The 24,418-nt window shown below is 40.7% G+C and overlaps 1 protein-coding gene across 2 annotated transcripts in view; it reads left to right on the top strand.

Annotated features, from left to right (window-relative positions):
• The window catches only part of CUBN (cubilin), a 141,365-nt gene that overhangs the window by 42,120 nt on the left and 74,827 nt on the right, over positions 1 to 24,418 (top strand). For both annotated transcript variants that reach the window (XM_085050605.1, XM_085050606.1), the window contains exons 28-29: positions 12,402 to 12,561; positions 20,464 to 20,645. In XM_085050605.1, the coding sequence (XP_084906731.1) occupies positions 12,402 to 12,561; positions 20,464 to 20,645 (342 nt within the window). The remainder of the gene's footprint in view (positions 1 to 12,401; positions 12,562 to 20,463; positions 20,646 to 24,418) is intronic.

Genomic DNA, 24,418 nt, shown 5'->3' on the forward strand with positions numbered 1-24,418 from the left:
AGTCACGATCACTCTATATCATGGATTATAATCTCCTGCCTACAGTTTTGCTGTTTTGCTGGACTAATTCATCCTTCAGATCTTACCCTTGTACAGGATGCCAGCGTGTAGCCCCTGTTCTGTACTTAGGTTTCTGCACAAGAGGAACAGAAATTAAGAGAAGTCTTAGAGAAGATTACTTACAGCCAGGGAGAGGATTATGGAATAGTGCCTATATTTCTGGGGATGCTTACACCGGGGTCTTGCAGAAGGTTCAGCAGCAGACCTGCTGATGGGCTAATCTACTCCTTCTAGATGTCCTCCCTTGCTCCCTTTACCTCTTTACTATGGCAGCTTTCTCAGCTCAAAATTCCTAGTAAACTGGCAAAAGTGATGTTCTTCCAGCTTTCTTCTCTTTGTGGCCAGGAATAGAAAGAAAGGATAGACATGTGAAGAAAATAAACAAAGGAGCACTGTATTGAGAACTAACTACTAAACCCTGGTTCATTTTTGTGAGGAGGCTAAAAAGGAAATATTGGAGCCAAGTGGAGAGGCCAGTGCTAGTTTCAAGATGCCTAAGCTCTTGACCCATGAAAAGCAGGAGCCCTGCATACAGTAGCCAGCCTGTGTGTCGCAAGAGCCTTGCCAGAAGACACTATTCTGCACATAAGTCAAGGGTGGAGGAATAGTGCCAGAGGCAAGGACCTCATCCAAAGCACTTAAAAGAACAGAAATAAAACATATTGGAGGGAGTCAGGAGACAGGAGTACTCTTTGCTTAACTGTTTTTCAGTGCTTTCAATCAAAGAAAATACAGACTGAAAGAGGTATAAAAAAGAAAATACAAGGGGCAAATAGAGTCATGGGAGTGTGTTAAGGAGGCTTTTATTTGCAATTCATGTAACATTACTTACAAATCTTTCTCCAAATGCCGTTAAGAAATACCACTTGGAAAAGATGTTCTCATTTGGTTGTTGCATGCTGCACAAATATGTGCCATAGTGTAAAAAGAGAACACAGTTGAACCAACCAGCAAACTGAATAATGTTTGCTCCCACCCTGAATCTTGCGAAAGGGGAACATACTGGCGAGGCTGGGAGTGCTCTGTGGTGTAGGGGAAAGGGGGAATCATCTTGAACAAGTCTACAGTTCACTTTCTAAGCAGACTGCAGATATTGGGACTTTTCTGTTTGAAATCCATGTGGAATCTGACACTGCTGCAAATTGGAAAAAAAAGATAATTAAAAGAAACCTCATATCCATTCAGCTAAAATAAATTACTTTTCTGCCAAGTGCTAGTTTTGAGATTTCTTTATTGCAAAGAGGTCAAAGAGGGGAAAGATCTGATGCTTTTGCTGAGTATAATAGAGACATAAACCTGTTCACTGTACTCTAAGTAGGTGATGCATGGGCCATAAGCCTGAATCCCTCAGCATTTTGTTGAAGGAAATGAAAATTTGCTGCTTAGGCACTTTCCATGTAGCTGCACTCATAAACCAGAGTGGCCAGTGGTGCTGATCAGGTGCTCTTTTCCATAGGAGCTTTCAAATGCCTCATCTCCCATTTCCTTTTGGGTTTGTGGCAGCAGCTCTCCCACCTCAGCCTCTTACAGCAGGCAGCAACACTCTCTTTGTCTTCTTAGCTCTGTGGCAGCTCTGACAGTAGCAGCATGCTGCTCCCTGGCAGCTAGCAGATGGCAGGCTTGGTGACAATATTTCATCCTTCTTGTTGGGAGGCTGGGGACAGGAAGGACAAGAGTTAGCTGTTAGGTTGGATTCGGTGATGATGACAGTTGTAGTGGCAGAAGGAGTAAGGAAAAGTGGTATATGATGTAAAAGGACAAGACTAAATGCTGCAGAGGTGCTATGGCAGAGACAGAGACCTGCCTTAGCAAACTACAATCAAGAAACGGTAGTTGCAAAACCACCCCCAAAAATAGCAGAGCCACTTTTAAAAGTTAGTGTGAGAAACAGATTTATGGACATGTGGACATATTTTTATAGTCTCAAACTAAAGCTCTAATTTTTTTGAAATCTTTCTGAATTCTGAAGGGGAAAGTCATGGTGCTTAGTGGGGTGGGGACAGCTAGACTGAGCAAGCTGTTTTCCTGAGTACTGCTGGACCTTGCCAGCTGGACACAGTGGTTTTAGTCCCAGTCTCCATACTGGAAAAGAAATGGAGTTCTTCAGCTTTGTGTTTAATTATGACTGACACTCTAACCCAAACCCACATAAGAGGAGCATTTTGCCTCATGACTAATTCAGTCAGATACAGTTAATTTGCTGTTTGCTCCCTGGCTTAGTCCACCTCTGAGTCAGAAGTTATATATGTAATGTCAAAACCAAAAAATTCCACACATGGGTATTCCTAGTGATTTTCATTTACCAAAGATATTATCATGCCATAGAGCAAATAACTGTTTCACAGAAAGGACAAGGAAAAATACAGTCAGATGTCCAGTGAGTATGAGGAAGTACAAGTACAGTGCATCGCTGTCCCAGACTGAAATGCAGGCACAGCTGTACAATGAGAAGTCAGCTGTGTATAGTGTTACCTATTTCCTTTTCTCCTTTGATCATGGAATGCCTCCTGTCAGGCAGGCTACTGTTCCACCAGCTGGCCAGTGTTACTCATGATGAGCAGCATTCCCTCTCTGCAGGGAGCACTGAGTGACTCCAGCTTGCTCTGGTCTGGGCAGGACCTGCATCTCCACCACTTTAGCATAAACAACTCTTTATACTTGTGTCAAGCAGGAAGGAAAAAGCCTGTTCTTCTAACTCTGTGGCCATTCTCTGCCTCTGTGTGTAGTTGCCAGAAACTGAGAAGGGCAATCTGGGAGGGAGACCAAATTGCAGTTTTTTTATAATGTCAGTCTCTAGCATGAATCTCCTATGAGCACTATGAATCCCAGCAAATGAGCACTGTGCAGCGTTTCATGACCTGTCAGAGGATGTTGGCTCATTGCTAGTAATGTTCATAGGATGGTTGACATTTTGGAAGGAGCTTTACAGCGAAGTTTCAAGAATATGAGATGAATTGCTTCTGATAAAGACATGCACAGAAGTGGCAATAATAAGATACAAGGCATACCAAATACCAGACTGTTTACTGGTGAAGCTACACTAAGTGTAATTAGATTGGATGGTCTTTAAGTTATATTGCATGCTGTGGCTTGGCTTAATAACCTGACATTAGTCTTTCTAGAGGAGTCATGAGGCTGTAACTAGTGAGATATTGCAGGAAATGACATAGAAATGTCATTCTTTCCTCTACATTCATCAGGTTATTAGCTGAAAAAGCATATATTTAACTCCCCATCCTTAATGATTAATTACCTTCTTATTATGTATGGCAGTACATAATCTCTATGGAGGCAAAGTAAGGAGAATGTCATGTTTTTGCCCTGAAGATCCAATTTCTGCAGTAGAGCTGAAATTTACTCCTTCCTTATCTAAGAAAAATATTTGAAAAGCATTAATCATTCTGTCTTTTAGTGACAATATCCCTCTACGTTCTTCTGATCAGAAAGTATTACTGTCCCCTGACGTCCAGTCTGTTTAGCATCTGCTTTTATTAAGTACAGGGATGTTGTGGTTTAGGAATGGTGTTCTCCAATTTAGTACTCCCCCTGAAGCCATGTGCTGCTCCCCCTCCCCCCTCCAACTGCAGCCACAAAAAGCAAAGATCAAGGGTTAAGATAAGACAAGTACAGTAAAGGCAATAATATTAATGACAACGGGTGTAAGAAAAGAAATTATTCATGCAAAGAAAAACCCCCAAACTATAATAGACAGTACTGGACATCTCCCTCTGCCAGGTTTTCTAGGTCAGAAGGAGCCCCTTCTTCCTGGCCCTGTCCCCTGGCCCGGCAATGAAGTGAGGTGGTACAGAATAAGCTCCTGTCCTGGCCGTGCCCCATCCCACATAGTGCAAAAAAATAACCCTGTCCTGGCCAGAACCAGAACAAGGGAAGATCTTGCCCAGATGTTTGCAAGATGCCAGCAGCCTGATAAGCACATAGCAAAACTGTGCCAGGCAGCAAGACAAGTTTCAGAGCTCTCTGTCCAAGCTTCACCCCTTTGATCTGTGCATCTAGTGCCAGTGATGAAGTTATCATTGGGTTAATGCAAAAGAACATCTTATGAGGGCAAACTGCCTGAAAACAGCAAATACATTTCTTCTGCTGGAAGCCAGGACAGAGTTCCACTTTGGACTAGAGCACTGCCTTCCTTGCTTACTGTCAGTGTACTTAAGCAGCCCAGACTCTTTCAGCAATTAGGCTCAAAGTGATAAAAATACCATTGCATGATTGTATGAGGAATATAATCAAATGAATACAGTAATTAATATGGCATCTGCTCCTGAGAACTGTTTCATTTCCGTCTGGTGGTAACAGGATATGTCTTTTCCCCCCCCCTTTTTTAAACCACAGTAGCATTCCAGGGATGTGCTATAATATCCTTTTTCTCCATCTGGGAATACTGCATTAGATAATTGTCACTCACACTCATCTGGTCATCCTCTTTTTTTATTAGCTCAACATAAAAATATCTTACCCTGTTTCTAGTTTTACTCCCTCTTGCAATTAGTAAATATGCTTAAACTATATTAGGAGATTAATGGTATTACATTTTATTTATGAGTGTGTCTTTCTAAAGTGCTGCAGGAATTCTTCAAGCACAGGGAATGGCTTTTCTTATGGGCATGCATTGATTTAAAAAATGTCACTGGTAGTCCATCACCCTGGAGAAGCAGATGATGTATGAAATATACCCACCCAGGTCCTGCACACAGACATCAAATCACAGCCTGCTGGCCAGACTGCCAGACTGCCAGTGGTATCCATTAACATATTATCATGCAAGCTGGCAGCACGCCAGCCCATCCCTGAATTCCTTCAGGGGGTTATGGGCCTCCACGAGAAATCCTTCAGTGTAAGACTGTAAGGATAAAAGTGACAATTCTCCTCAGGTTTCTGTGTCAGGCTTCACCATTGGTATCCAATGAAATCTTAGCCCATACGCTGATTTTCAATGAGAAATCTGGATACTCAAAAGGAGAGTGTCAGGCCAAAAAGCTGCCCACTCTAAACAAAACTGGCTCAGGGCTCAGATTTTTCTTTTGTTTTCTAGTTGCCTACATTGCCGTAATCAAAGTACACTTTGGCTTTGCTGTTTGAAAAGTTACGTAGAAGCAAAATTACAAATGCACACAAAACCCCCAACCCGTCACAACAGCTAAATTTGTAGTGATGACAGGGTTGCCTGGTGCCTACAGAAACCTCAGATGACAAGAAGCACGAGTGAAGCCAGCACAAACTCCTCTTTTGGACTCACAGAATGAGTCAGACGTTCATGGACTTGGCGTTTTCCACACCCTGCCAGCTCATGGCAATGTGACTTTGCCTGTTCCTTCAGAAAAAAGGCATGGTACAATGAAATGACTGTGAAATACCACCACATGATGGTATGTGTGCAAGGGGTATGCATGCATGCCCCTTGTTGGAGAAAGAATATTTGGGAGTCATCTAGATGCAGCTGGATTCTTGTTTCCTCTGTTCTTCTTCAGTATTCCAAATTTTGCTGGAAAGTCTGGGCATCATCTGTGAGACTGTCTGCTTATCACACTCAGCACAGGTGTCGCATAAAAAATTACACTGTGGTTGAAGAAACTCCACTTGAATCAGTCAAAGCTTCCCCTCATCAAAGGGAAGCCCCCAGAGAGCTCAGAAAAAACCACACTGGACTTTGAGGAAGGTCATGTGCACCCCCTGCCTTGTTTCCATAAGTAAGCCCGAAAGCCTAACAGACAGGAATATTTCCCTTTTCTTCTGTCTCCATTTGCTGAGACTGAGCTACAACTCTCCCTAGTTGCCACAGATATGCATGATGCAAATTTTCTCAAACAGGGGGAGCTCCCAGAGCTCATCCTGCCCTCTCTGGCCCCTTATGGTGTCATTGTGATGTTCCTTCCACTTACAGTTCAATTCATCTGGGCTGGCAAGGCACAGGAGGAGAAGAACAGCCCTGAGCACGAGTCAGCAGCACTGAAAACTGCTCAGACCACCCTGGGCTTTTCAGAGCAGGCACACTTCTCCATCCCCCAGTTGCTGTGTCCTTAGGCACAGACCCTCCCTTTGTAGGGAGCTTTTCCCACAATAACAGCTTTCTGCTGAAGAATAACTTCGGAAATATTATTGCCCGAAGCTCAAAAGCAGTCCTGTTTCCCTCCACCACGAGGGGATTCTCACTGCAGAGGAACCACCTCAATTTCTGAGCTTTGAGGAAAGCAGGCACTCTACCAAAATAGCAACAGCCTCATCACCAGGAGCATGTGATCCCACTGCCACAAAGGCGTGGATCCCCAGGCAGTCCCTTGGTCAGCAAAGGCTGCAGAGACACTTCAGGGACCCATTTTGATTCTGTCCACCACAGCATGGGGATTAGGAGGAGGTGCTTTCCTGATACAGCTTTAGAGGTTTAGAATGGCAAGCTGAACAAAAAAGGTTTTGAGGGCAGATCTTGGTGTTGGCTGACTAGGTGGATATCTTCTAGGCATTCTTTTCTTCAATGGCAATTATTTCCTACTCCTATACCTAAAACAATTTTAAAATTTATTCTAAAGATACACTCTGCATTTCTTACATTCTTATAATTAATTCATCACTAGTGAAAAATATTGGTTTCATATAATTTGAAGAAATAAACCTTTCCTAAAAAGACAGGAATGAGCAGATATGACTGTAGTTAAAAAACTTTGTTTTCTTTGATAAGGAAGTGTTAATGCAAGATGTGAAAAATTATTTAAAAATCACTGCAGTCTAATGTGGACTTAACCATTGCTTGAAATTTTCAAAGGGCTCTGAGTTTTTCAGGTTTAGTTTACGAGACAAAACACAGATTAAGATAAAACTCTTACTATTAAAAAATTAGGCATTTATTTCTTTCTATATGTAAGATAAATCCTAGTAAGATTAACTAGTATGCCTACATGTCTAAGTGATGCACAATGTCAAACTCCATTGTACTATGGAATAAAATGGTTCATTAGTGAGAGTCTGTCATTGTGTGGAGACAAGAAAGGTGCCTGTGGTGGTCAGAGCAAGCACTTTTATCTCAGTCATCTAGGGTATAAACACATTTAAATAATCATACTAAAATATTAATTAGAATGAGTTCTTCAGGAGAGCTTTTTTCTAGTGGCAATTGCAAACTCTTCTCATCATGCAAGCATAGTCTTATTTGGTTCTTCTGTTTGTGCAGAAGTGTCAAGGCTCCATGCACTCAATCTCAAAGCCTTAAGCAGCCTTTGTTTCTGTGAAACAATGTCATTGTGGTGCTCTAGCTGAGCACATTGGGTCACATCCTGGAGCTTTAATTTGTTTGGCTTTTCCTCTGGCTGACAGATCTGCAGGTTTTTAAGTTTGCACTCTATTCCTTCTGGAACGAAATGTGTTGCTTCGAAATTAATTATTTTTGTTTGTGTTAATTCTTCTTTTAACAATTAATGGTAATCTCTCTTTGGAGTGCATTCTGTTACTTGGATGGGGATTATATTGTCCGGTTTTTGCTTCTTTTTGTTTCCTGGTAATATATTTGTGGCAATGCCATCAAAATTTCCTTTCCAAAATTTCCTTTCATTTCCTTTCAGGAAGAGCTATTCAGAAACCTGTAATCACTGCCTTTGGTGTTTAGATCTAAACAATCCCATATCAGGTTTCCCACTTCTAATCAGGAGGAAAGGGATACTTGCATGTGTCAGACTGTCCTAGAGGCTCTGACTATGGGTGGGACACTCATAGCTCTGCTGCTCTGATCCAAGGCAACACCTCCTTTCCTGAGTTCTGCAAATACAGCCCAGGACTGTTGCTGGTGATCCCTGTATAAATGTTTTCTGATAGCACACAGCTTCAAGACTCAATTGGAGACAATTATTAATATAATTGTTCATAATTATGATGAATTCATGACATCTGATGACAGTATTATTAACTGTACAATAAAATGAAAACTGTCAGTATTCATAGAATAGATTTTCCTCCCATATAAAACTGAAAGTTTGTATTTGAAGACTCTATCATCACTATGTGTTATGCCTAACTAGTGTATATAAGCAGCTTTTTTCCGGAGCTGATTAGGCATGGGCTTTTCCTCTGTAATGTCTTTCCTGATTAAAAATACCCCATGCCTTTTCTTAGAAATGAAGTTCTCCAAAAGAAAACCAATATTTTGACCAATCCCCCCCCCCCCCCGCCCCCAGTTTTCTGCCAGGAAACCTGAACAGATGGAGTCCCACTACCAGTCTAAAAGGCTCACTTTGCAAGACAGAGTAGGTTTGAAAAGGTGCTCTGCTAGAAAGATGTCCCTACCTCAAATATGTCCAAATAGAACACATTCAAAGTTTGTTTTTCCCATTTTTTTCTAGATCTTTATTCCTTCCAAGCAGCAGAAACTTCATTTTCCAGTCAGCTCAGTCCTTGAGCCTCTGCTTCAGTTCTGGCAATGAGTTTTTCTGTGACACAGGTCATGCCCTTTGCTTTGCTTCTCCAAAGAGAAGCGGACAGCTGTAGCCTCCAGGGCATCATTACTGGTGTTAGTGACATATTATCAGGCTGAAGAGTCAGAAAAGCCAGAATGTAGTACTGGTGACCATGGTGTCTCGCCTGGGAGAGCTACCCAGGCGGAACCCTTCCTGCAGCCTTTGCTAGTGCTTTCCCAGCCCCATTCTAATGTACAGCAGATGGTTTTCAGCTGCCACTTCGCTTCGAAGCAGTCATACAGCTTGATTGATCCCTTAGAGAGCTGGTACCTCCCCTTTCTACTTTCGTGTCAGCCTGTAGGTTTGCTCCTAGGCAGCCTGGTAAGGAGTTTCTTCCAACAGCTATTGAGCCCATGCCTAATAATTAATTTGAAAGGAGCGCATCCCCACCTGGGCCTGGTGCTGGGGCTCAGGCTGATGAAACAGAGTGTGTTGCTTGAAGCTGGGCAATTGCTTTGGCTAAAGAGGAGAGGCTAAGGATCTGAACATGTGCTGCAGCTGCTTGCATATTTTGCCTGTTGAATTGTCTGCCAAAATCATTATGAAGCACTTGGATTTTATGGTGGAGGCTAAAAGGTCTGAACAAATAAATATATTACAAAACCAATACATACACAGAAGAAGAACAAGCACTTTCTTCCCAATGGGGAGCTGGAAGGGAGGCAAATCACCAGTTCCTAAAGTTAATATGGTACAGGAGTGACTAATACACTGCCCCAAAATCCAATTGTCTAGCACAATCATAAGTAGTATCTTGCCTCATACAGCCTGCAGAAGAACCTTCCCTTCATTTGCAGCAGTTTAAGATAACACAGCTGACAAAGCAGGACCTTACACAAGAAACACTATCTCAGAGATCAGAAGAGAAATTGTGGCTCATGAGAACTGTGTTCAGCTTCAGTTTCACTTGCTTGTGTTTGAGTGAGAGCAAAAGGTGGTTTGAGAAGTTCAAAATGCCCTGTGAAAACACACAGCTGTTCCCTTCATTTAGAAATGAAAGACAGCTCAAAAAAGCCCGGCTGTAATTCTAGCAGTCGTGGTTCTGCCTCTCTCAATGAGTTACAGCTGGCCAGGCACTCAAATTCCCTGCGAAATGCTGCTCTGAACTCAAACCACGGGGCAGCGCGGCATGAAGGGATTGCCATAGTAACCATTCTTTGTGTCTAGCAAAACTGATGGACTGTTTTCAGAGGAAATGACATAGAAATGCGGCATTCTCTGTCTTCAATAAAAATAATACTCCCTTCATGAATCAAATTGCAGGAGACGCATGAAGCTGGTTTTTGGGTTTTTTTGTTTAGATTTGAAAGTTTCTAGGTATTATTTAGTCCATAGTTCTTTAGAATGGTTTTTCATTTTTAATCGTTAGAGCTAATGGTAGATTGTGGATATGTATCTTGACATAGTTTTTGCTGCTATTCAGAGCACAGATGCATGATCTCCACATTGATTCATTCTTCACCTTTCATATTTTTCTGGTGTAAGATTTCCATGGCTTGAAGCCACAGAAATATGAGTAGTATATACCACAAAATTGTCAAAGGAAGTACTATTAAAAAATCTAATTGGATCTGACTTGATTTTATTTTGCTGAACTTATGCCTTGAAAGAATGTGTAAAGCCCTTACCCTGGCTTGGAAGTAGATCATAATGGCAACACTGAGCATGGGACAGTTCATCTGTGTATCAGGGGGTCCTTCAAATTATACATGTGGAAAGAATAGTGATTGATGTTTAACATACTGCCATCTAATTTTTATGAAAATTTCATATTTATTTTCAAATATATCCTATCACTACCAGCAATGTGTCTGCAATTAGAAACTTTCAATCTTTTCTGATTTTACCAAGAGATATCATACCAAACAGAGTGATAGTTCTCAAGTTGCAATACACTTAGCTTGCTTTGAGCCTTTCATTGTGTTAGATTCATGGTCACCAGTCATGAAATAGGCCATGGAATATTACCATAGAATTATTTCTGCAATTTACCCCTAACTTCTGGCAGAATTAACTTAAATTTAACTTTTGTTAATTTAAAGAAGACAAACTGGACTGTCTGCTACAGGAATTGAAACCATTCAAGTAGATTTATTAGCCCCGACTGTATTTTAAATAAATAACAAGATTTCTGAAGGTTCTGCAAGACCAGCATCTTGAAGAGAAAGGCTGTGGGTTTAATTATTCATATCCATGTGTGAATCTGCCAGAAAATGTGTGCAAAAATTAGTGGCTAGCATGGTTAATCAATATTTCCTGTAATGTTCTATTTCCATAGTATGCGTTTTACAGCGCTGAATGTAGCAGAATTCTTAGTGGAATCAAAGAAATATGGAAAAGAGATTTGAATGGAGAGTAAAAACAAATAAACCTTGGCTGTTTTTCTAGAGATCATAGATTTTATTCTTTGCATGGAGAGAACTTTACGGTGATGGCTTCAGAACAGAGAAAAGTTTTTGTTGAAATTCTGAAAGGAAGCATGCCAAAAATGCACAATGAGAATGTTCAGACATGGTTTCTGTGCCAGTAATTTGCTGGGTTGTGTTAGGAAGATGCACTTTGTGAGACAGAAAACCAGATGAACTGACTCAAAGTGATAATAAAGCAAAAGGGTTGCTGTTTTTCTAAACTTTAAGAATCATAGTAACCAAGGTAGAAATAATAAAGCAAGTCATAACTTTAAAATAACCAGCAATCTGATATTGTAAATCAAAGGCAATTTAGCTAAAATGTTTCATTTTTACTAGCTTTGCAAAATTTACATTCCTCAAGCCTGAAAAATGACACTGGGGCATAGGGTGTGTGGTGATAACACAGAGTTATGTTCACTGTGATTTGCTGGATTTGAAAAAAGTTACAAAACTAGAATTTAAAATACCATTTAAACCTGTTTGGAGACAACAAATATAAAGAAGTTCAAAAGCTCAAAGCATCTGCTATCACGGTATCAAAATATGTATTAAGTGTTTTCATTCAATTGTGAGTATATGACTACCTTCAGACATCATTTAAATATTTAAATACAGAAATATTTCCCTAGCATTGTGTTACTTTGATTTTGGATTTTGGATTTTGGATACTTTGATTTTGGATTTTTTTAAGAGTGGCAATCTTTCAAGAGTGGGATGTAGGATTTCTCATCTTTATTTGAGGAACAGAAAGATTTTTAGGCTGGCTACATCTGACAACACACTAATTGTCAAAATACCATCACATGGAATATGACAAGGAAATCAAATTTCAGATGCATGGCTCGGTCCAGTTTTCCTCCAAAGCAAGACTCTAGCATAAGATTATGAAACCATGAATAAACACATATGGAATTTCTTTGTGTTTTTGAAGATTTACTTTCCTTCTGGTTTTTAGCTTGTTCTCGCAACTCTGGGAGGCCCTTGTGATGCTGACTGCTTTGTTTCTCCATCAGAAGCCCAGTCAGTCCTTGTATCACCTGAGTGCAGTCTTAAAGAGATGAAGATGTAAACAGAGTTGTCACCAAGGGGTTTGGAGGCACTGGAGACGTTAGAGTCATGGGCAAATCAGACCCATGACATCCTCTTTTTCTTTCTATTTCAGTTCATTGCCACTTGCCCTTTATCTTCTTCCTCAGCAACCCCCAATACACACCAAAACAGAAACAGCAAAACCTTCCTACTGCACACAGTGTGCAGCCAGGTTTAAAGACATATTGGCGTTATATTTACTCATCATTTTACCCAAGTCTTTCCACACTCCCCAGGCTCATATTGCTGGGTAAGGGTGGCTAGTGGGAGAGGTCACTGTTTGTTTGGGTTTTTTTAATCCTGTACAAAACATTAAGAATTGGGGAGCTACTTAACTGGGGAGCTTCTTTTTACTCACTGGCATTTTTTTTTTATTTCATTTCAGCTCTATGATGGGCCTGATGCACAATCTGACCTGATAGGCACCTTCTGTGGACAGTCTCTTCCACTGGCAGGGAGCACAACAGGGACCAGCCTTCATGTGGAATTTTATTCTGATGGACTGAATGCTAGAAGTGGGTTCCAGATGCTATGGAATGTTAATGGTAAGTTAGCCAGGTTTCCTCTGGGAAGGTAGGTTTCCCTCCCTCTGTGTGTAATGGAGTCCCAGCTTATGCCATTCTATGTCATAAAAAAAAATATAAATAACCCATTACAGCTCTAAACCCACTGCATTTCCTCGTAATTCTTCACATGCTTTCCCAGTTTATGTTTCTGCACATGTACAGTATCAAAGATCAGCTGATTGGAGGCTGAGAGCTGTTAGTGAAATATGCTTTCATTTCCAGGAGTAGGCACAGGGATGAGGGGTGTGTCTAGAATTTCTGTGCTGAACAGGAGATAGATGCTCTTAAGGTAACTGTGAGTGACTTGGGCTTTCTAATAGGAACATTCAGCCCTCAGTTTTGCCCATTTCTATAGACTTCTGTTTCCTGTGCAAGCTTCTCTCTAGTTTAATTTAGTGGTACTTGTTTCCTTGGGTAGTACCCACTTGCAGCTGCCCCTGCCCCATTTCTCTGCATCAAATAACATTGGCCAGGATGTGCTTTGGGTGTTTGTTCTCTTGTTCTTGCATGTCATGAAAACTGTCACAGGCCTTATTAAATATGCAAGCATACATGCCAGCTATAAACAAATCTGTTAATGATTTTACAACTGCAAACTACGTTTGCAGTTTCTTCACAAGTAAGGCTACAAATGCAATATTTTTCACTCTGCTTATTTCACAGCAACTGTGGACTGTAACAAGATTAAATCGTGTGCCGTTGTACATCCCATCAAAGGGGTTCCAACCTTGAAAATAATTAAATCTCCCCAGTTGCCCTGTCTGTCTAATCAGTTTGCAGCATTCAGGTTTGACAGCATTGTGAAGCAGCTGAAGTGTGCTGCAGAGGCCCCACTGTGGGTTGCTGAGGTGTAAGGCAGGCTGTACCCGGTTTGAATGGGAGCTCCCGGCGCCCACCGCACACTGCTGGCACTTCTGGGCTCCCGGAGGGCTCTGCCGGCTCCACGGCGGGGCTGTGCATTCAGCAGGGTGAATGAAGAGCATTTCTGGGTGAGGGAAGGACATAGGCCAGAGGAGTGGGATGTGTGGCAGGAGCCAGAGGGGAAGGGCTGCAGCACAAAGGTACCTTCTTGTGCTTTGGGGTGACGTCATTGTGGAGCTGCACAAAAGAAGAAAAAGCGGAGGCTTTTATGCACAGCCAGATGACATCAGTTCCATACAGTAGCCATGGTGCTGGGTTAACTTGCTTTTCTAAAGCTCTCAAAGCTTTCCAGAATCTGCCTGCATGGTAAACACTCTTGTGCTTTCCCTCCTTTCTCACCCCTCTGCACTCCTTTTCTGCACTGACATTCACTTCTCTGTCAGACAGCACTGCCCTTCTGTTAATTCCTGGACGCTAAACTCCTCCCTAATGCTGCACAGGGTCCAGACTGCTAATATGGGGCTGTGTCTAAGCAGCAGACCAGCTCTGTGGGGTCAGATAGGCCTGGCTTCTAGGGAATGTCATTGCCGGCTCAGAATGTCACAGCTGTGACTTCTGACAGCTTGCAATGTGAGTGCAAGTTCCTCCAGAGCTGACCACATTTGTAATCTTTTTTGTTCACTGCAATAATTTCCCTTTTTTTCTCAATTGGTATAATGCACAAATATGGCTATTCCTCTTACTCTTGGTGGTCACATTGTCTGGTTGCCCTAGAGTGGATAAAATTAGATATGTCCTTGTGGTTGGGGTGCTATAGTTACCTCTCCCTTCTGAAAATCTTTCAAGTACATAAAAAAATTCACTGGAGAAAGTCTCATTGTCTAGGGGAACTGATCAAGAGATGCAGCCTTTGAGTTGGGTATTTCAGAGTGAATCATTTGTGTCCCTTCTTCCCAGAGGGCAAATCCCCAGGGGAATCTACACCCAGATCTGGTAACATCTCACCTGACAAGAAAATAACAGAGCTACATATATTGCTGAGAGAAGAGCTTTTATTTCTGCTCAAGTGACAAGTGTGTGCTCTAGAGTTCAAGCTGCTGTGAACTATTTCTCAGGCTGTCCATGTGCTCCTTAACTGGCAGTTATGAAGCATCTATAACATATATATCAAGGACATTCACATGTTTTGATGGTAAAGAGAGCAGCATTTATATTTGCTATGTGCTTGATACAGTTTGCTTCAGACACCCTTCCCAGCAGTTTTTTCACAGTTGTGAGGTCATCAAAAAGAGACAAAAGCTTACCTCACTGATACTGGATTTGAGTAGCCCCTCCTGACACACATGAACCAAAACTGTTTTGATTTGAAACATTTGCATCTGATCTTTCCAGCTGCTGAGGAAACCCATTCTAAAGAGTGGTTGTTTTTACCAGGCTTTCACAAAGACAGAATTAGTAACTGTTCTTATGAGAATGCTGATTTTTTTGCTTAAAAGTGTTGTATGTAATTTTAGCTGTGATAGAAAGCTCTAGTGCAGAGAATTCAATTTAAAAATTATTGTGGTTCTGAAATTACAGTGTTCATCTAAGGGGCTTTCATTGATGAGGATGGATTTGGAATTGACTTGGCTAAATCACTAATGTTTTCTTCTGCAGTCAAGGCCTCAAAAGGTTTATTGACCAGTGGAAAGCTTGAATCTGCAAGGTGCTTATTCTACTTTTTCTCTATTTTAGGAAGCTTAATATAGGCAAATATATATAGGGGCATATATTGGCCATTTGAGAAAGAACAAACTCATAGTAACAGTCTGGATATTGCAAAGATGGGATGCCAATCAAATTGCTTTCCTTAAAAAAAATTCAGGAGGCCAAGAGGGCAAAGGTCTCTCAGTGCAAAATTACACCAGTGACAACTGTCATATCTGAGAAGACACATATTTCCTAGATCAGTCACTTACCTTATTAAGCAATGTGCATGTAGGAGCTCACTGCTTTATATATACATCTGCATTTCATTCCAAGCTCACTCATTTGGCTGCTTGATTATCAACAGAGCTTATAAATTTAATTTTCCGTTGTCAGCATAGTCCAAATATGCATCCACTGTTCTGCTTTCTGTTTCACATTGTCAGTCTATGTGTCAGGTCAAATGTTAAATAATTTGTTAGTTCTTCAGGGAAGCACTACAGAAACAGAGGTTAGATGAAGATGCAGAAGCTGTTCATTGCAAACACTTGTCAGGCATCCATTAGGATTACTGTAGAGAGTATCACACTGCAGGTCAGCAAGGGAGCTGAGGTAGAGATTTTCTAAGCCTGAATCATAACTCTGTTGTTGATTTCTTGCGCAACAAATTGCCATTTGTTCAGTTTCCAAAAATGACTATTCCTTTTCAGTGTCTTTCTGTCACATTAAGTCTAAGGACAAATAGGGTCTGATATTAACAAATCAGAAAGCAGAAAAAACCCAAAACAGTATCTCACTTGAATTTTTTACTTTCTTGCATAAACCGTTATCACATCAATTATTCCACTTCAGCCATTGGACAATATAACCAAACCTACCAAAAAAGCAAAACTTTTCAGAATCAAATCAAATTATACTTCATGCAAGTATTAGTATGCAAATATTTATAGGCAGATATTTATAGTACATGCTCCTTGCAGTTAGAGTCAGTTTACATGTACTGAAATGTTTCACCATGAGTACCACAATTGGAAAACTCTGTATCCTTTCATTTCCTTAACTTTGATTTTACAGGAACAGTGCCAGTTCACTTTAACCTTTATGGATGGGATTCTTCTAGCCTGTGGCTAAAACATACCCATGAATAAATCTGAAAACTTTGCAAATAATAGAGGTTTCCACAGATTACAACACTTCTGTTCAGCTATAACTATTTATGAGAATAGGGATTCTGCTTTGGTTAATGAACACCATCTGCTAACCAGACAAGCAGTAATATGGAAAGATCTGCAAATCACCCCTTGCACAATCTTCAATGACTACATAGATTTTAGTCAGAGGAAAGCAAAACCACCAAATATATGTGTCCTAAGTTTTTTGTTTGTTGTTTGATTTCCTAGCAACTAACACCAGAGTAGGTAGCAGTTTTCAGCATTTTTCAAAGGAATTCCAGGACCTTTACACTACTAAAAGAGTATCTCCCCTTTCTTTTAACTGCAGGGCTGAAATGCCCAAAATGTGCAAGGAGTTCGGCACAAACTGGTCATAATCTGTATGCAGTTCAGTCGCAAGAAACTTTTCCACAGTGCAGCTGTCTGCATTTCACAGCACACAGCAAGACCATGTATTACTGTGATGAGAAAAACTTTTTAAGATGTTTCACTAGGAGCAGAATGGCTTGGTATTATTTACTGTTATTTCAGTGAGAGCTGAAGTAATGCAGCAATTTATAGGTTCTGCTTCTGCATTTTTATTTGTCCCTAAAGACCAAATTTTTTTACTTTGTTGCTATAAACAGCACAAATTCCATTTATTTGAATAGACTCGAAATCTTACTTGATGTTCACAGACAAAGACAAACATTGGGAGAGGATTTGTAGTCAAATAATTAATTATTCATGTAACTTTGTAACAATTTTTAAAAGTTACTCTATTATTATTTGAGTTTTCTCTTTTTGGTGTTGTAATACAGCAAGTGAGTTTAAATTTGGAACATTTGTTTTAATCTCTTATTTATGTAAATCTTTTTTAAAAAATCAACTAACATGTATATTTTCAGAAAAGCCCAAGAGAACTTATTCTTACTTCAGCCTTATGAATAGCAGAAACATCATGTATAGACTTCCTGGCAGCTAGCCAGAGAGTTGAGAGATAGTGTTTATGCCCTGTTGTGGAGGTTTCTAGTGGCATATGCTGGTCAGTCAAAAAAATTCACGTGTGAATTTCACATATTTGCAAAGATCAGTGAGTTCTTATTTCAGCTATTGGTCAGTGAATGCTTAGGTATAAATTCAAGTAATTCTAATGTTTGCAACAACTTAGAAATGAATCTCAGAGACCTAACCTTTACCTCCATTTTACTGGAGCACTTAAGAAGAATCAATCCATTTAAAACAAAACAAAACAAATTTAAAAAAATACAAAAACAAAACCAAAAAAACCAACCAACCAAGCAAACAAGCAAAAAAGCCTTTACTGGGAACATTTTTAGTTGGACGAAAAGAAATGGGATATTAAAAACAGTGTGACCTTCTTACTTATGGGCTTCCAGAGAATGTTGATTGAGCTCAGAGGAAATATAAACCTCTCTGGAGAGCGAGTGTGAGTAATCTGAATGCTACCTGCAAGGGTTGCATGGAAGAAAGGTCTGTGCCTCAAGGAAGAGCACACAAGCTTTCCACTCCTCTGAGCCATTTCGAGTTAAATAAAAACCATGTCTTTTGTGGCTATCAGGAAACTCTTAGTAGGAGAAGCTGAGTCATAACTGCCTGTTAAGTTTTAAAATGTTCCCAGCTTTCTTCAGGCTGAGATAAATAGCAATTGGCTTTGTTCTCGCCTGCTGAAACTCCCCTGCTCCCTGTTCCCACCCCCTCAGGAGCCGAGACATCAAGTCTGTTTGTTGAGAAATCTTTCTGTTTCCCAAGCTGGCCAAGCGGCTTTTTCCTCCTGAGGTCTGTCCTTTGTGGCTGTGTAATTCCGGCTGCTGAGGGGAAAGAAAGTCTGCAGATTCCACTGTAAGGCTTCCCCGACAGCACCACCTTTTTTTTCTCCAGTTGTAAAACCTCAACGACCTGGTTTCCTTAGAGGAAAACTGGGCCATCTTCTAATGGCACTGGGAATAAAAAGGGGTGGTGGTTTATGCTGAAGCTTTCTTCCTCTCCACCTCACTGATGAAATGTTCATGGATATCAAAGTTTCAGGGGCTTCACATTTACGCGTGCTGGCAGCCTTGGGGAAGGAAGTGCTTTTTTCTCCACAGGGCCCGAAGGCAAGATTGGTTGGAAGTATACTTAAAAGCTCCTAGATTGAGAGGCCCAGCAGCTTGGCAATGTAGCTTTGTGAGTGCAGGGCAAGCCACCTCTGGCTGCATTGTGTGCAGCAAGGTAGGGGAAAGGGAGAACTGCTAAGCCTGTGCCAATTCCCCTGTGAGTCAATGTCAGCTCTGTAAAGGTTTACCTGGATTAGTGGGAATTCTTCTGTTTAAAAGGTGCTTTTCCAGTGAATACTGTGTGATGGACTGACAGAGATCAGTGTTACATAGCTGGCATGGCTTCACATCTGTATTTAGAAGTCTCCTTTTTTAGCTTAAAATAGGTTCTTATGCTTTGCTCCCTTTCAGGTCTGCTCCTCTTTCTCCTCATACATCTGTATTTTGCAGTCCTAGAAGTCTTAAAGCTGACTACAAGGAAGCCAAAGTCAGGTTTTCTGTGTGAAGCTGAAAGACCCCATGGTTAGTGATGATGGTAAATGCTTCTGGGACTTAGCAGCTACAAGTTTGGCTCAAAAGGTGTTAAGGAAAATATTTGCACTTAATTGAAGATCTTGATCTACAGCTTCCTGAAAAAAAGGTGTTAAGCAGAGGAATGGCCAAAGATACCTTGTTCAAATTGTAAATTATTCTTAGATTTAATAGAGATTAGATGAGTTTTGCACATCTGTGTACATTAGTTGAGCAGGTTGAAGGGGTAGTTTATTTGATTTATGTTATAAAATATCTCCTATAAATGAAGGCTCTGATACAGATGCTACTTATCACTTCTGACATACCACAGTATTTGCCACTGGGAATACAGAGCTCATGGTTTGTTAGACGGTGTTTTTGAGGTTTTTTTGTATTTTTTGCTATGTGATAGAACCTTCCCTCTGGGGATGGAGCCAAAGAGATTGATGGAGTGTGAGCATTACTTACAAAGCTAGGGTGACCCTATAAATTCTGTGTAAGCAAAAAATTAGTGCCTAAATGAAACACTATGGGGGGCTTGTGATATAGAGAGAAAAAAAATGCTGCTGGAAGGTGGAGCAGTACACATATAAAAGATTGAACACAGAATTCTCTTGCTTTCTGCATGTGACAGATACACAGCCGCCCTACTGGCTTCTCTGAAGGTAAGGTTTCACTTTGAATGTAGCTGATCTAAATCTGCCTTGATACTGGGAGGGCTGCTGTGCCTTCCCACCCTGCTTATGCCTGGGCTTGGGGACTGAGTCAGGGATAGCATCTTCCCAGGGATTCAATAAAGAGAGGCTAGTGCTATTCTTTCCACATCTCCATAAAGCAATGATAAAACTAGTCTCAGATGTTCAGCTGCTTTGTGCTGTCAAACCAGGGCCTGCATTTGATCCATTGTTTTGCTAATTTTTTTTTTTTTCCCAATCTAGCTCACACTATGTAAGAACTTAGTCATCCCAGGGTTTGGGGAGTGGTGTTAAGACAATACTTTCTTATCTGAAAAGAAAATACATGACTTTTCAAACATGGCTTGTCTTACAATTGCGCAGTTACAACTGAATAAAAAAAAGGACATTAAACACACCAAGTATCAGAAAGCTGGTTTATCCACTGTGACTTGGCAACTTGTAATCATGCTCAGTAGGCTGAGGCAAATTGCATTGTCTTTAATTTTATGATTTCTAAAGTAGTGGGAAATGGCATTTTTACAATAGAAAGCACTCCCCATGCTAACTTAGCTTGTGTATTATTTGAAGCCAGCAAGAACTGGGGATGGGTCTGATCCAGCTTTCTAGAACTGACAAAGTTAGAAGCCAATACAAAAAATGTCACTTTTCTGCTGTGTCTCAGTCAGTTCAGCAGTCAAAGCAGATGCTGAGGTTTGGTACAAAATGTACCAAAACAGGAGGTGAAGTACTTCCTGCACAGGCAGTGCTAAGAGCTCCAGCCTGCCATTCTCTTCCCGGGTTCCCTGTGACAGAGCAGACCCTCCAGCCCAGTGAACACATTGTCTTTGAAATGGGTGCTACTGCCTGTCCTTATCACAGCTGTCTGTGAGTTTTTCCAGAGCTCCTTGCTGACAGGCTGCTTTGCTGTGTTGTCAGGTTGTGGAGGAGAACTTTCTGGCCCTTCTGGTTCATTTCACAGCCCTGGCTACCCCAGCAGCTACCCAAGCAATAGGGAATGCATCTGGTACATCCACACAGCGCCTGGTAGCAGCATTCAACTCACCATTCAGGAATTCGACGTTGAATATCACCCAAACTGCAGCTATGATGTTTTGGAGGTAAGAGCATTAGATTTACTCCTCTAAAATACACAGGTTATATTCATTTCTGTCTGGAACAGATAACCCCAAACTGCAGATGCAGAAGAAACAATTTTACTGCAATTTTCCCTTTCTGCTGTGGTTACAATTATGTTCAACAGGTATTGTCACAGAAGGCACAATGTTCTTATTATTTTTTGTTTTCATGTCTTTGATGTCTCTATTACCTTAATCAATTATAATGCTAGGCACTGTACACTTCCTAACACATGACAAAACTGCTTTGAAAAACTCAGTCTTAAAAAGCCCACCTTTCACAAAGAACTCAGTGTAGGGTGCTGTACCATGAAGACAATTTCCCGATGTAAAGGAAAATGATGGATCACTGTGGGGATAACTCAGGTGCAACCTTGTGTAGGATCTTCTAAGGATGTGGGGAGATTTATAATCCTAAGTGATGAAAATTATGAAGAATCTTTGCACTCAGAAAAAAAAGAATACAAGAAGAAGCAACGTCCCCATCACCTTAGGGTGATGGAAAAAGGAGAAAAGGGACCCCTCTAAGGATGTACTGACCTTTAAGAGACCCATAAGACTGGATGACTCTGTTATGTATGACATCTTTTTGCTCATGTTGGTAATCAGACAGGTGACCAATCTCAGCTAACAGAGTTGAGTAGACTTCCAGTACAGGAAGAAGGGATAGGAAATAATTTCAGGTAAAAGTTGTTCAGAATTACAGACTTCCGAGACTGCTCTCACATTAGTTTGACATCACTAATGGAGGTGCACTTTCTGGGAATTTTCATCAATGTTAGTACATTGGGTGACATTTTAATGTTTTTGTAGTGAACCCAAAAGATTGATTAAGAGAACCTGTACCACTGCTGCAGCCTTTCTTCTCCTCTTCTCTTGGGTGATGTGATACAGCATACCGTTAGACAACTTTCTGTCCAGCCCCCACACCTATGCACTGCTGCCATTCCCGCATTAGTAGCTTTGATTTCTCCAGACTATGTTACTTAGTGCACACTAATCAGCAGTATTCTTGGAAACTTAACCAACATCCTAAAGCTGGTCCTGAATATACAGTTGCCAGACAGATAGATAAATAGATAGATAGACAGATAGATAGATAGATGATAGACAAGAATTTGTATGAGTAGAAAAGATGTAGCTTAACTCTAATTGTCTCTCTCTAAAAAAAGGCTTCTCTAGCTTATCAATGCAGTAGAAGTCTTTACCAAATGGACACTGTGCTTTGAGTATCCTATTGACTTTGGGATGTCTGTAGGATCTGGGTATAAGGAAGTTGTTCCATGAATTCTCCATCAGAAGCATTGGCAAGTGTGCCTGTATGTCACATTGCTGACACCAGAAACTGTTAGTAGGTGACCTGTACTGGCTGGTTTGGGTATTGATGAAGTCTGTTTTATTACACCTTCATTGTTCTTTGTGCCTAGAATTACTAGATTGAAGTTAATCTGTCTGGAAACTTCAGTTATGCCTTTGTGGCACAGAGGAATCCATTAAACAATCTAAGCCTGCAGTGGATGACCATTTCTTGAATAGTCCAAGGACAATGCCTACAGCTGCAGATGGTTGCTCAGGAGCTGTCATGATCAGCAAGGGTACAGATGGCTGGCAACCATTTGTTTGAGAACTTTTTGACAGAGAAGGTGGCTGGCCTAAAACCAATTGAGTGGCTGGCTGGACACTAACTGCCTAAAGATGCTGTTTAAGAGGATCCTGCAGTTTGTTGCTCTGTGTTCCTGAGCAAGGTATTCACCTGAGGTTTTGGGTTTCCCTTCTTTGCCATTTCCTTAGTTTCTATGTTTTGCTTCTTCCTAGCCATACTGATTCATCTGCACAGATGCTCACCTTGCTGTTTGAACTTCCCTGCCTTCCTGCCTTCAGAATTGGCACACTCTGAGTTGCTTGTTGCCTGACCTTGGTTCATCCCGTTCCCAACACCTGTCTCTGATCTGCTGGCAGATAACTTAACATGAGTCAGCTTACTGGGGAAAACTGGTTCATGTCATAGTGCAAGAACAAAAGTCCTGTCTGGCACCATAGAGCTTCCCCTGTCAAACTGCAGATACACGGTGGAGTTTTATGTACCTTGCCACATACAGATTTTCTTGCTTTTGTTATAAAATACATTCATAGGATGATTGACATAGTTTGCACAGAACAAGTGATGACTCAGATATCGTGGAGCAAAAGAAGAACATTGTTAGCCTTTTTCAGAAGCTGCTTTATCTTGCCATCTTTCCTGTAGTTGTCTACATATGTCCAAGCTGAAAACCACGCACACATTTAAGTTCCCAGAGTTAAAAAAGGGAGGTTTCTGGTGAGCTTTTGATACAGCGTCTTTCAGTGATCATTCAGGTTCCAAATATCTTTCACTTCCACATTATCTTCCCAAAAGTATCCTGTCTAGGTATTCTTTGGGGTTTCAAGTCTGATTTTTCTCATGGTTATTCTCCTGATTTCACTTTTTCCTTATCTCTGAGCAGTGAGTTCTACCATTTCCTGCTTTCTTTCATGTCACACAACTTTCCAGTTTTAATAGGAAGTCAAAGTCAGCGCTAAAGTAGCTCTGCACTCTGCTGTGTCTCCATGTCCCATTATGTCTGCTACCTGAAATAAGCTGTCTTGTAATAAATATTTCCCAGTAATCACAAAATTTGCTCTCCTGGATGCATTTAGCTTTTGCTTGGGAACACACTCATCCCTTTGACCTGGCAGAGAATTTAGGAAAATTCCAAGAAATATTTCCCATTGCAGCACCTTTGCTGCTAACTTTATACCATAGTTTCTTGAGTATTTCACTCTTGCATATTTGTCTGAAGCATACTTGTTCTTGTAAAAAGCTGCGTTTCCCTTCCCTTTCCTTTGACAATGCCTATTAAACAAGCCATCCTTTCCACGTCAGTAGCCCAGGACCTGCCATATGCTTCACTAAAACTGTGCAATAATAGTTACATTATTTTTTTTTTAATGTGAAATCCTCATGTTATCCCCATGGCTAAAGTGTTTGACACATTCTCCTTTAATCATTCTCCATGGTTCTTTTGTGACACTGTTGCACGGTCTTTTTTTCTTCCCCATCAAATTCTATTCCTTTTATAAACATCCAGAAGCAAACTTAAATTGTTCTTAAAGATGTTTCCTAGAAATGTTTCATGGAAATAGAAGACATCATTTTGGACACAATGAAAGAGTTGAAATAATATTTAAATGGCTTCTATTGAAAATGCATTCATAGAGAAAAATTACCATGTCTGCTTTGAATACATTATGACACATAAATTATGACACCTTCTCCTTAGCATGGACCAGATTTTTGTAAACTATAAATGTATTCTGCCTCAGCAAGATGTAGCTCTGAGCTGAAAAGGAAGGAAAACTGTCAATCTATTGCAATTCCAAGTCTATTAGATAGTCTGATCTTCTCATTTAAATATAAAGAAACATCAGATATTACCATAAATCTTAATTCTCTGTCACAACCAGGCTTTCTCTTTGCTGGAAGTTATATCTGAGGAGGGATCAGTGTTATTCCCAGAAAATCTATGTCATGAGGGTGACCAACTGCATAAAAACAGCTTTCTGTTGCTCATAACTCTGGAATGCTGACTGTTAACAATAAATAGAGCTAACGGGGCAGAAGCAAATTATAAGAACAGATTAAAACCATGGGCTTTATGGCAGGATCCTGCAGCCCTGCTATGCCATCCAATACCACTTTATCTCTGGATCAGGTACTCTGGTCAGACTAGATTTTT

The sequence above is a fragment of the Lichenostomus cassidix genome, chromosome 2, assembly GCF_008360975.1.
Source record: "Lichenostomus cassidix isolate B80296 chromosome 2, HeHo_3.0, whole genome shotgun sequence".
Classification (NCBI taxonomy): domain Eukaryota; kingdom Metazoa; phylum Chordata; class Aves; order Passeriformes; family Meliphagidae; genus Lichenostomus; species Lichenostomus cassidix.